Here is a 12250-nt window from a genome sequence, read left to right on the forward strand (position 1 = left end):
CTTGACTTGGGCAAGTCAGAACTTCTCTGAGCCTCAGTTACTTCATTGATAAAGTGGGACAGCAAGAGCCTCCTCCCAGGTTAGCGGGTGAAGACAACATGAGATCACACACGCCAAGTGTCTGACACAGTCAGCCCTCTGGTATTTTCCACTTCTACTTCCCCCCATGAAGGCGCAGCACCAACCGGGAGTGTGTGGGGGGAAAAAAGGAAAAACGAACATGAAGCTCTTTGGGAAAGACGAAGTGCTAACTGCATAAATATTTAACAGAGGAGAAATGGTAACATTAAGAGGGATGCACTCTCCCTGGTGCATCAGCCACCCCCTGGGCGGTGGCGTGAGGCCCCAGCACCCACCCAGGCTCTCTGCAGCCTCCAGAGGGCCTCCGGGGTACATTCCTGCTCACTGCGGAGCACCAGCCACGTGACCAACAGCCCCTCCCAAGGCTCCTGCACCAGTACAGCTCCTTCTCCCTCAACAGTGAAAGCACAAACCAATCCAGCGCAAGCCACAAGACCCGAGACGGTCCTCAGAGCAGATCCTCACCCCCTAGCTCTCCAGCTACATTTTCCACCCAGGAGGAATGAGATGGTGTGACAGAAAATGGAGAGAACTCTGGAAGTGGAGGAGACCAAGGCCCACCGGCAGCTGCAATCTCGGTTTTCCACTTGACAAGCTGGTTTGCCGCCATCGTGCCTCCTAAGCAATGGGAGCCTGGGTTTCTTCGCAGAGAAACCACATGGGGATACAAACATCTACCTTGTTTCACTGCTGGATGAATTTTTAAGAAAAACATAGGTGCTAGTAAGCACAAAGCCTAGCACCCAAGAGGTACTTAATACACTATATCCCTTATTCTCTCTAGTAACCCCACAAATTAATCAGAATCCAAATAACTTGGGCGCCCGGGTGGCTCAGTCGTTAAGCGTCTGCCTTCGGCTCAGGTCATGATCCCAGGGTCCTGGGATCGAGTCCCACATCGGGCTCCCTGCTCTGCGGGAAGCCTGCTTCTCCCTCTCCCCCTCCCCCTGCTTGTGTTCCTGCTCTCGCTGTCTCTCTCTCTGTCAAATAAATAAATAAAATCTTTAAAAAAAAAAAAAAGAATCCAAATAACTTGAACTTTGATGAGCTGATTCCTAAGCCTTCCCTTATGTGCTCCAGCCTTAGATTCCAGATAGGGATGGAAGCAAGCAAGTATGAGGAACTGATTCAAAAAGGCAATGTCAGGCAAGGTTCTGGGGTCAGCGCTAAGCCTACCTTCTACAGCTGCAGAACCATGTGACAGGCACCGTGGCTCACAACCCGACCTTGAGGGCCAGAGGAGACCACAAAATGTGCAATTACAATCAGAACGTCCTAGTCAGTGAGGCAGGCGAGTGTGTCCCTCGGCATTTCCACAACAAGAGGTCACACAAAATGGGGTCTCTGCTTAACCCTCCATTAACCCAAAAATCCACTTATGCAGCACAGCGTCTTCTCTGAGCTTCTCGTTGCCCAGGCTTAGGCTGTAATTGACCAAGGAACCCCTTCCCATCATTTATACAACTTGCTCGTCCCAAACACTGGTGCAGAACAGGGCTTTTATGGGGTGAGAAGAGTAAAGGTAAGGGTAAAAGTTCAGGCAACACCACTGTGACCATATGATGCGGCGGAGCAGACCAGCTGGACACAAACCACGGCTGTGAGTGGGCAGAAAAATCCTCTTTGCCAGGTGTTCGAACCATCTTGGCAAAGTGGGCAGGTCACAAACTCAGAAAAACGTCTTTGCAGAGTCACTTCTCATCCCCACCTCCCTTCACCGAGTGGGTGCCTGCGCTCTCCTGTTCGGGGGTCTGGCGGCGGCGGCAGCTAAACAGGACCTGCAGCCTAGGCTCCACCCTCCACCAGCTTCCAACCAAGCAACACCGGGCACACCACAAAAGCACATATACTTAGGAGAAGGGTCCAGTGAAGGAGCGGTTGCGGAGCGTCCTGCTCCTCTCTTGTTCCCACAGGAAAGGGCATGGGAGAAAGGCACACAAGGGTTCAAACCCTCCCTCCACCCTTTACCAGCTAGGTGACCCTGGGCTAGTCATGGAATCTTTCCTGGGCTTGTTGTGAAATTCTCATAAAACCAGGGGCCCTAAGCACCTGCCACGAGGGAGAAAACTCAGTAAGTGCCTCTCATGTTCCTTCTCACGTTCAACACTCCTTATCGGCCAGCGGGGGACAACGGTCCCTCCTCCACGCTACAGTCACAAGGATTATAGGAGATGAGTCTAAAAAGACATGACGACTAAAAGTGGTTTGTAATCCCTGATTGGATCCTGGTTCAGAAGAAAAATAAAAAAGCAGAAGAGAAACTACAAAGGACATTATAGGGACAATGGGGGAAATGCTGGTAACGTCCCGCAATGGTGGTGAGTTCCCCAGGCCCGACAGCGGTGTCCTGGTTGGACAGGAGAGGGTCCTTGTTCTTAGGAGGCACCCGCTGAAGGACTGAGAAGCAGGAGACCCGACCGCTGCCACTGATCCTCGAATGGTTCAAAAACAATGACACCGACCAACCAGAGGGAGAAAACAAATGCAGTAGTCAGCCACTGACCAGCCAGACCAGTGAATGGCAATCTTGCAGCCACATACAGATTTGAAATTTCTCCAGCCGGAGAAAGCAGGCCGGCCAAGAGCTCGATGTGCGCCCCCCTCCATCCCTGCATGCCTGGCACCCAGGGCAAGCGCCCGCGACCCAGCACCCCCCCCGCCCCACCCCCGTGCCGAGCCCCTGACCTGGCTGCAGCACCCTGATCTCCAGCAGGTTGGAGGTCCGCTCAGCCAGCCGCGTCCAGGTGTTGTTGTAATTCCTCCGCCACAGCTCGGCCACACACTGGTACTTGCCCGCCTCCGTGTCACTGGCTCGGCTGATGCTCAGACGCACGTTGTTGCTCGACTCGGCCTTCTCGATGGCCGTTCGGGTTCGGAAGCTGGAGGACCTGTCCCCCCACTGGACCCCTCCGTCCCGGGTGAAGGTCACCAGGTCATGGAACTCGAGGGTGCCTACCAGCTGGAACCGCCACGTCACCGACACGGGGACTCGGGCCGGGTAATGGGGTTTGATGATGCACTGCAGGTCAAAGGAGTCGCTGTAGGTCACGCCTGGCGTGCGGGAGATGGCTGTGACCGCAAAGCCTGTTTCTGGAGGGAGAGCAGAGAGACTCCAGCTAGGGGAGACACCTGGCTTTCTCAGGGCGGCGTGCTGTAGTGATGGGGCTACTGGTAAAGCTAGCGGAGCAGAGCCAAGGCTCTGGGTCTCTCTTGATGCCCAGGCCAGTGTTACTATAGCTCTCACATGGAAACACGAGCCCAAAAGATCACAAGACCCCAAAGACAGAGGCCAGAGGCAATTCTCCTTGAGCAGCACTAAGCAAATCCTTCCCAATGAAACCTTCATGTCGATCTGCCTCCCAACAGCCCCCTCCCAGGGACTGAGGTTTGTAGGAAGAGCCATTCCCAGAAATCTTGGGATCCCATGCTAAAATACGAGAAAAAAGCCCCCAAGCCAACTTCATTCATTGCCTGCAAGGTGGACACAGCCCCCAGCCCTGACGCCTCCTCTGTCTGGTCCGCAGCGCACTGGGGCTGGAGAAAGGGGAGGCAGATGGGAGGACGTGTCCCATGTTCCCAGGGCCGGGCAGTGGAGGCTTGCTCACCCATCCTTTTTCCACTTTCCTTGTGAAATCCAGGGGAGATGGGCAGTGAGGAAGCCACAGCAGGTGGCCTGATCTTGAGCAGGTGGGGACCTGGGGTGAGGCGGGCTTCTGCCGTCACGGTACTCCTTATGGACAGGCAGCTGACTAATCCCTGATACCAACTCCTCGGTGGGGGTTATCTGAGTTCCTTCATCTTGAAACACGACTTAATATTAATACAATGGTTCTGCTCATAAAACTGGGACTTACTGAGCGCCGTGTGCCAGGCGTGGTGCCAACTGCCGTGCTCATGCCACACTTCACCAGGTCCTCAAAATGACCTTGTAGGACGAGAAGGAGCACCATCCGTTTCTTATGGACGAGGCAGAGGCACGGAGAGGTTATAGAAATTGACCACGGTCAAGCTGCTAGTTGATGGCAGTCAGGGCTCTTATCAGGTGGCGTTACCCATGGGAAGTGGTTAAAGGCACAGACCCTTGAGCCTGATGCCCAACTGTGACACTTTCTAGCTGTGTGACAGTGAGCAAGTTACTTTACTTCTCTCTGCCTCTATTTCCCCATCCGTAAAATGGGTCCTGGTGGGGATGAAATGAGTTAATATTTGCAACATACTTGGCATGGAATAGTACCCGGCCCATGCCATATTTTGTTAAATATGTCGTTAGCTGAAGAAACAAAATACACATAAAGGAAAGTACTTTAAATTCTGTGGGTAAAAGACCAGGCACAGAATGAATCTTCTGGCTTTGTGTGGGGAGGTTAAGTCAGCAAACAGGTTGGCATAAGTTGCTGAAAACTCTGGATCTTTAATTTGGATTTCATAAGCTATCTTTATGTATCCTTAAAATAAAAAAAGTTAAGCCCCAGAGACCCATCCTTGAGCCTGAAGTGGTTGTGATGGTCCCTTGGACCCCTGCATGAAGTATACGTTGCCCCGAGGGTGGCAGAACATAGGACCTCGGGGAGAGGACACGCACCAAGGGTTCCTGGCCTCAACACCCGTAGGGGAGAGAGCTTCTCCAAGCAAGGGACTCTGTCCAGACTTGACAGAGCACACGCCATGATCATGGTGCACGGAGCAGCTGGCTTCCTCTAACTGAATGATCATAATGGCCCAGGGGTAGCTGGAGGATGTACCCACCTGTTATCTCCCCGGGGTGCCTGCTGAGAGTGAGCCATATGTTGACTGCACCAATTTGAAAACTCGTGTGGGTCAGAGGCAACCTGAACCCACAGTGCCCTCCGCTCTCCCTGCCATATCCCCTTGGGCCGCCCTGATTATGGCTTTGGCCAGAGGCGCCCCAGGGGTAGAGAACAGGGAAGCAGAACCAAGCCCCAGAATCCTGGGTCAGAGCCCCTGGTGACCCTGACTGTGGAAACCACAGACATACGGTGAGGAGGAAAAATCTCAGGGGATTAGCGGATTCTGTGAGGTGACCTCTAGAGAAGCGCTCCTGATGAATGCTAACCACTCCTTGGACGTCCCTAACCTCACAGTATGGGAAAAATGCCCGTGACCGGATAGCCAGACGCTTCCTCACAGGTGCCATCCCCACAGGTCCACACTGGTGCTGACTGAGCCGAGCGGCAAACTCAACCAGTGGATGAAGCTTCCACAGACAGAAATCTGAGCAATACGATGACTGCAAGAAGCAGGACCAATCTTGGGGATTAAGCTTTTAGAAAAAAAAAAAGTGTGGAGGGGAGGACAGAGTACTCCGTTGAGGGCAAAAGCAGCGGGGGCTGCCATCTTTACGGGGCTGTGTTTAAAAGCGCCACCAGCTCTACCTATGAGAGTGGGCAACACGGTCCCAGCGACACAAAGCCACTAAGGACAACTGATGTCACAGCTGTCCTGATAAACAGGAAGACCTAACAAGACAACAAGCAGCAGACTGGCCTTTTACAATTTAATATACTGATTATATTAGGCAGATAAATGTTGATAGAAGCCTCCTTAACTGCCCGGTGAGAAGCAAATCTAATTCTCTGGTTTTAGCAAATCTCGAGGTATCTTTTTAATTTCATGCTAATGAGGAAGTGGCTTTCCTAAGGAGGTGCCTTATGGAGGACGAGACAAAAGCATAGGCTTTGAAAAAAAAAAAATTGAGAGACTCCTGGCTTCCGTGGTCCGGATTCTGGGTGTGTCATTTAAAAGCCGTAGTCCTGGGCAAATGAGTTAAGCCATCTCACTCAGTTTCCTTGTAAAATCGGGTTTAGCTCTTGGCTAGGTGAAAATTCCTAGGGACAAATTAAGCTTAAGTGCTTAGACTCAGCCAGGAACATAGTAAATGCTAAATAAATGGTGAATGGGGGATTTTCCACCCTTGCCTGCCCTGGACCGCAGGGCAGGAGGGCCTGGGGGTAGGCGAGAGAGGATCTGCTCTGGGGGGCCAGTTTTGGCAGTGACCATTCCTCCACCTGGGGCCACCACTGCTGGGGGTGGCCTCGCTCCCCTGACCAGAATTCTTCTAACTTCATGCCTACCACGCGGACGCAGAAATAGTGAGCGCCCCGCAGCTGCCACCAGTCCCCAGGGGCCCCACCGTGCACCCCTGGCCCCGTCAACCCTACCTGCACTTCGGTAACGGCCCCTTCAATTAAATCTTTCGGAAGGTGCCATCCGTTTCCTGCCAGGACTCTGATAAAAGTCGGGGTAAGGTTCTTGACCGGGAAGCAGTCTCCGCACAGCCCTACAGAAAGACTGCCAGATGCTGGGGGCGCCTGGGTGGCTCAGTCGGTTAAGCGTCTGCCTTCGGCTCGGGTCATGATCTTGGGGTCCTGGGATCGAGCCCCGCATCGGGCTCCCTGCTCGGTGGGGAGTCTGCTTCTCTCTCTCCCTCTGTGCTCTCTCTCTCTCTCTTTCTCTCTCTCTCTCAAATAATAAATAAAATCTTAAAAAAAGAAAAGAAAGACTGCCAGACGCTTCCTTACCGAGAGCCGTGATGGAGATGGGGGTGCTGGCCCGGCGCTCCCCGACGATCTGCCACTCGCCGTCCACGGCCCGCACCCATTCGGTCACGTGGCATTCGTACTGGCCCTCGTCCTCCTTCCTGCTGTTGAAGATGCCCAGGCTGAATGAGTTGGGCTGCACCTGCTCCATCTGGACGCCCCCAAAGCTGCTGCGCTCCCAGTAGGACGCGCCAGGCTGGACGGTGCCGTCCCGGTCTAGCCACATGATATTGCTACGGCGGTTCTGCCGGTCCACGAGCTGCCAGACGACTGAGAAGCGGCCCTGTGGCCGGCCCGCCGTGCGGATGCTGCAGGAGAAGTGCAGGTTCTCACCCTCCAGGATGACGCTGGCGTTGCTGGTCACCTCCACGGAGATGCTGCTCTCTGGGAAGAGGGACAGAGAGCCACACTGCGGCTTTCTGGCCCCTCCTGCACCCTCCCCGCAGACGTAAAAAGGAGGACGGGTGCAGAGGTCATGCTATGCAGGTGCCGTTCCCCTGGAGGATAAAAGCCCTCTGACACTCGCTGCCGCAAGCCTGGCTGGTTCTGGGCACTGCTCCCCAGGATCTTAAGATTCATAACCTTGGAGGCCCTTTGCTGCGTACCAGAATAACGTGTGGGATAAGGCGGGTCTAAAGACCTGAGACTGAATCAGAACCTAAGAAACACAACACGATGACCTTACCCTTGGGGCATAAAGGCATTTATCAGAGAATCTGTTCAGCTGGGGTTCAAGGATTTTTCAGCTCAGGAGTTTCAGTAAGCTGAGTGACTCGGGAATTCTACTTCACCTCAATCTTCCCACCGTTCGGTGCTACGGCAGACAAATAAATGCTGAACGTCCATAATATGCCATTAGAGCCCTTCAGGGCAATATTAGCAAGCAGCCCAAAAATGATGGGAAGTACTTGGAAGAGAAACATGAGCTTGCTTGGGTGTGGGTAATAATGGCACAGGCATCTCGTTTCACAAAGGGGTGGGGAATAAGCACTCATCCTTTTCATTAAGCAGAGGAACATACCAAGGCCACCGGCTCTCCATCCTGCTGCCCACATTCAGCCCTGGTTCCACTGCTTCGATCTTAAAACCTCCTGCCAGTCAAACTCTGGGCTAAGGATCCACTCACTCCCTTGGCTCCTTTGCTACTCACTTAGCTCCATGACGTCACTCAATCGAATCATTTCAACTCTACGTGCCTTCTTCTATAAGATAGGGACGGTGGTATTCATGTTGTGCAGTTTTTTAAAGATTAAAAAGGAAACAAGACAATGTTTGGAGGTTTCCAAAAGGTGGTCACCGTGATCATGATTAACTTTACTACTGCCAATAACTTTTGTTTTGATAAATACCCTGGATGTTCGAATCTGCCTTAATTATGCATACATTATTTTGTGTAATTATCTATACTGAGTTTTAAAAAACCCAAAAGAATACAAAGCACCATAACTAATTCGGCTTCAATTTTCTGGGTACCACCCACATGAAACACAACAATTTAAAATCAATCAATTAAATCAAATCCCAGATTCAGAGGCATACCCAATCACGGAGGGGGGACCCGCAGACACCCATAACCATGCATTTGAATCGCTCTCTTCTCCCCTGTATTTCTCCCACAGGCAGAAACAGACAAAGATGAGCACCGAGCCCCAGCAGGTAGTTTGTGCTATGGTGAGAATGCCTGCTATCCATTCTGCGCTGGCTTGTTCCACGTGAAAAATCCGTCTGGACAGGGTGGGAAAGAGGAATTTTCTCAGGAGGGCAACCCCCAGGAGCCATACCAAGATGATTTCTGGAGGTGAGGAGTCTCCCACTTAGCCACCATCTACAGCACTAAGAGGCTAAAAGCATGGATTTGGAGGCAGGCAGACCTGCGCTCTAGGCCCAGGTTTTACTGCTTCCTACTTCTGTAATCTTGGGGTTCTTCCTTAACCACCCCCCACGCTCTCATTTCTCATGTGCAAAACGGAGGGGCTAAGAGTTCCTATTTCTTGGGGTCCCGACGGTGACAGTCCTGGAGGAGATAATTACGTCTCATTACCATCCTCGTTACGAATAATTCCTCTTTAGGTTACGGACTCATCCCCAGTATGATCATTCCATGTGAGGAACAGAAAGGGCAACTCCACATCGAGGGCTAAAAAAAAAAAAAAAATCCCTTCGATTGCCTCCGGCAGAAGAATAACGTGCAGGGTGTCCCTGCCATTCCCAGACTGTCACCCCAGTGAACTCTTCCAGAAGCCCTGGCTGGGTAATGATGGGGGCTGCTGCCTGGGGCTCTGCTGCTCAAGCCAGCCTGGAAGAACTGCAGGGGGAGACGTGGACCCCCGAGAAGAAAAACCAGGCCGGCGGACCGGGCAAAGGCAGATACAGACCCAATGTAGCACTGCCTGTTAAGACTAGATCCGCGCATCCCCGGGCCTGAGAAAAAGGCAGCCGACAACTTAAAAACTCTCTGGATTAAACGAAAACTAGGACAGATGAATGAGAATCTGACTGCATGGGCGCCAGGGAAATTTCCAACCAGGAGGCGGACAATGTAGCACAGGCTAAGCGCAGAGCAGTGGATCTGGAGTGAGGAGCAAATATTCCTAACGCCACGCACGCCCAACCGCTAACGGAACTGGCTGGGCCGCTTCTCTGCAAGGTGCTCTCGCTTCTTCACTCGTGGGATGGGTATGTTTTGGGCCTCAGGGGTGGGAGCGGAGAAAGAAGTGATCTATGCAGAAGTACTTGGGCTCTTGGAAGGAAAAGCGCCATGAAAATCCAAGGTATCATCACCATTCCCGATGTGATCATTGTACTTTGGTAGACTTACCCAAGTGGCCTTGGGGCAGGATCTGGTGGTGCTGAGGGACTTTAACTACCCAGTTATCTGCTGGAAAAGCAATATAGCAGGCCACAGATCATCAAACAAGTTCTTGGAAGGGGTGGGGGGGAAATCTCTTAAGTACAAAAGATCTAGGGGAGTAAAACAGCGTGGCTGCCCTTCACTGGATCCTTACAAAACAACGAAGAATTAGTTGCAGATTTAAAAGGAGAGAGTCCGTGGTTAGGGCAAGCACAAACCGACAGAAAACAGTCAAGAGAGTGGGCATTCAAGTCAACAATTTCAACTCTACAAATACTCAGCAAGCACCTACCCTACGCAAAGCACCATGCTAGGCATTGCAAGGAAAATTAAAAAAAAAAAAAAAAGTCTAAGAAACAAAATAATTTCGAGATAATTAGGTGGGTGTGAGAGATTTCAAAAAATAAATAAATAAGTGCAAAAGAAAGGAATCCTGTTGGTGAGAAAAGAAAAAAGTGGCAGAAGACCCCTATGTCTACTTTTTCCTTCTCGCTTGAGGAGAACTATATCAAAAATGTAAAAGTGTAAATCAAAACGTAGAGGTAACCTTTACAGGCTAAGGGAAAGAACAGTTTGAGCAGCTGAGAAAAGGTTAAAGGTTAGTTTAAAAAACTTCACTGTCTTGTTTAAAATCAGGGCATGGTACGCTTTAATTCTCTTTTTACTAAAAACAGAACTATGAGAGAACTGAGATGTTAATAACATCCTGAATCTAGGGGATGAGTAAACACAGTAGGAGCAAACTCAGGTAGTGCCCCGAGTCCCCAGCCACAACCGCTCCCCACCCAGACAAGGCCATCTTCCGTGGAGACAGGAGCCCAGCCATAGCCTCGGAAACCGGCTAAGTTTTAAAAGGAAGGCTATGCTCCAGGAAGACAGGAGGGGTCCCACCCACTGACCTTTGAAAACACAACTTCAGTAGGGAAGAGACCCTTAGGGAAATGGCAACCCTTATGCCCCAAAACCCCAGACAGCAAATCCTTTTAAATAACGTGCTTTATGATCGAACATCCTCCCATAAAAGACCAACCCTCGTAAGTGAGATTTCAAGGTAGGCATCTGCCCACTTCTTCTGGGCATTTAATTCCCACGTGGGAGCAAACAGCCATTCCTGGATTCCTTGATTTTCCTCCAAGCTGAGCTGGCGCGGCTGGCGTTTACAGAGGGCTGTTAACGCTCAGCTCTGGGATGCCCCTTCCAGCCTGCAAACACACTCCAATGCTCTGCATAACGGGGGCGGGGGGGTTTGCTAAGTGCGGGCAGGCGAGCCGGAGAAGGGAGAGAGATCAACAGGTTTCTCTGCCAGCACTGACTGAACCCTTGAGTTCCACGAGCCCTGCCCTCCCCTCTGCCCACACCGCTCATCTGTCCCCCCAACTTCTCTTCAATGACGCCAGCTACAGACCAGCCCAGGGGGAGGAGAAGGCGGCAGCACGTCTCTCTACTTACTGATGGGGAGGACCATGATGGGGATGTTCTTGGGCCGCTTGCTCTCCTTGTCGATGAACTCCCCGGTGACCGTTTTCTCTCTCTCTGTCACACGACAGTTGTATTTCCCACTGTCTTCCTGGCGGAGGTGGTAGATCTTCAGCACAAAGACACCGTCGCTCTCTTTAGCCACTTTCAGCTGGCCCCTGGCTTCCCGATGGGCGAATTCACTGTTGAGGACCGGCACGGCGTTAGGCCCCATGCTGGCAATGAGTGAGCTGTTGAAGGCCCAGGAGACCGCAAAGTAACGGTCAGGAACGTTCTGAGCCTCCAGGATGCATCTGAACTCCACCTGCTCACCCACCGTGTACAGCCGCTTCTCTGTTTCCAGCCGAACAGTGAACTCTTTGTCTAAGAAAACAAATAACAAAACGGATGCATTCTGGGTGAATGCGGGCCCCACCCCCCACCCCCCCGGCTATCCCAACTGTATCAGCAAATTCCCACTACCCGTGCCTTCTGTGTAGTGCTAACCACAGGGAAGGCACCTCCCCACTTGTCTTGGGAGAAAAATCCAACCCATGCTCAGGGGATCTGAGGACCAGAGAAACTCCTGAATGTCACAGAGCGAACTCAAAGGTAGCTAGCTAGACCCAGGCAGTCTAAGGGGCTTGCCATCCCAGTTGAGACAGAGGGGGCTCTGTTTGCAGCCTGTGATGCCCTGGATTAGACCCCCAGAGGTCAATAAGGAATATCATTCCTGACATCACTTACCCAGGTCTAGCCCTGACCTATACTCCCAGAACTCCATTTAAGCAACAGGACTACAAACATTTTCTGCAGATGTGGTAGGACCCACCCTCACTGAGACGGGAGAGACAAAGTTACACGGTGGCCTAGGCGCTGACCCCAATGCTAAGAAATACTCAAAAGTGTACCTATAATTGAGACATGTTCTCCAGCCCCATGTGCACACTGGAAATAAGACACAGGTAAGACAATCCCTAACAAAATTCCGCAGGCAAAGTGAAAACAAATGTCTCTCCACCAGTCACCACCTGTCAGATCAAATCTCGAGAAGGAAGGGGACAGCTGCTGCCTCAGTTTCCCGTTCCCCAAAGGCCAGTCCTACGAGGCAGGAGTTGAAAGGAGCGGGTTTCGCTCTGCCACCCTAGCCTAGAGGAACACACCCACAGGGAACTGTGCCTGTATTATCTGTAAGACAGTGGCTCTGCGGTAAACCCAATTACAGTCACTTGACATCAGTGGTTAAAAAAAAAAAAAAAAAAAAAGCACCCCTTCCACATAAATGGCACAGAAGACATGCAAACGG

General features: G+C 51.7%; 1 protein-coding gene across 1 annotated transcript in view; it reads right to left on the reverse strand.

The window, feature by feature from the left end:
- The window catches only part of IGSF3 (immunoglobulin superfamily member 3), a 92706-nt gene that overhangs the window by 22135 nt on the left and 58321 nt on the right, over positions 1–12250 (reverse strand). The window contains 4 exon segments of the mRNA XM_027626076.2: positions 2767–3171; positions 6621–7022; positions 9457–9516; positions 10939–11328. Coding sequence (XP_027481877.2) covers positions 2767–3171; positions 6621–7022; positions 9457–9516; positions 10939–11328 — 1257 coding nt within the window.

The sequence above is a fragment of the Zalophus californianus genome, chromosome 4, assembly GCF_009762305.2.
Source record: "Zalophus californianus isolate mZalCal1 chromosome 4, mZalCal1.pri.v2, whole genome shotgun sequence".
In the NCBI taxonomy this organism is placed as follows: domain Eukaryota; kingdom Metazoa; phylum Chordata; class Mammalia; order Carnivora; family Otariidae; genus Zalophus; species Zalophus californianus.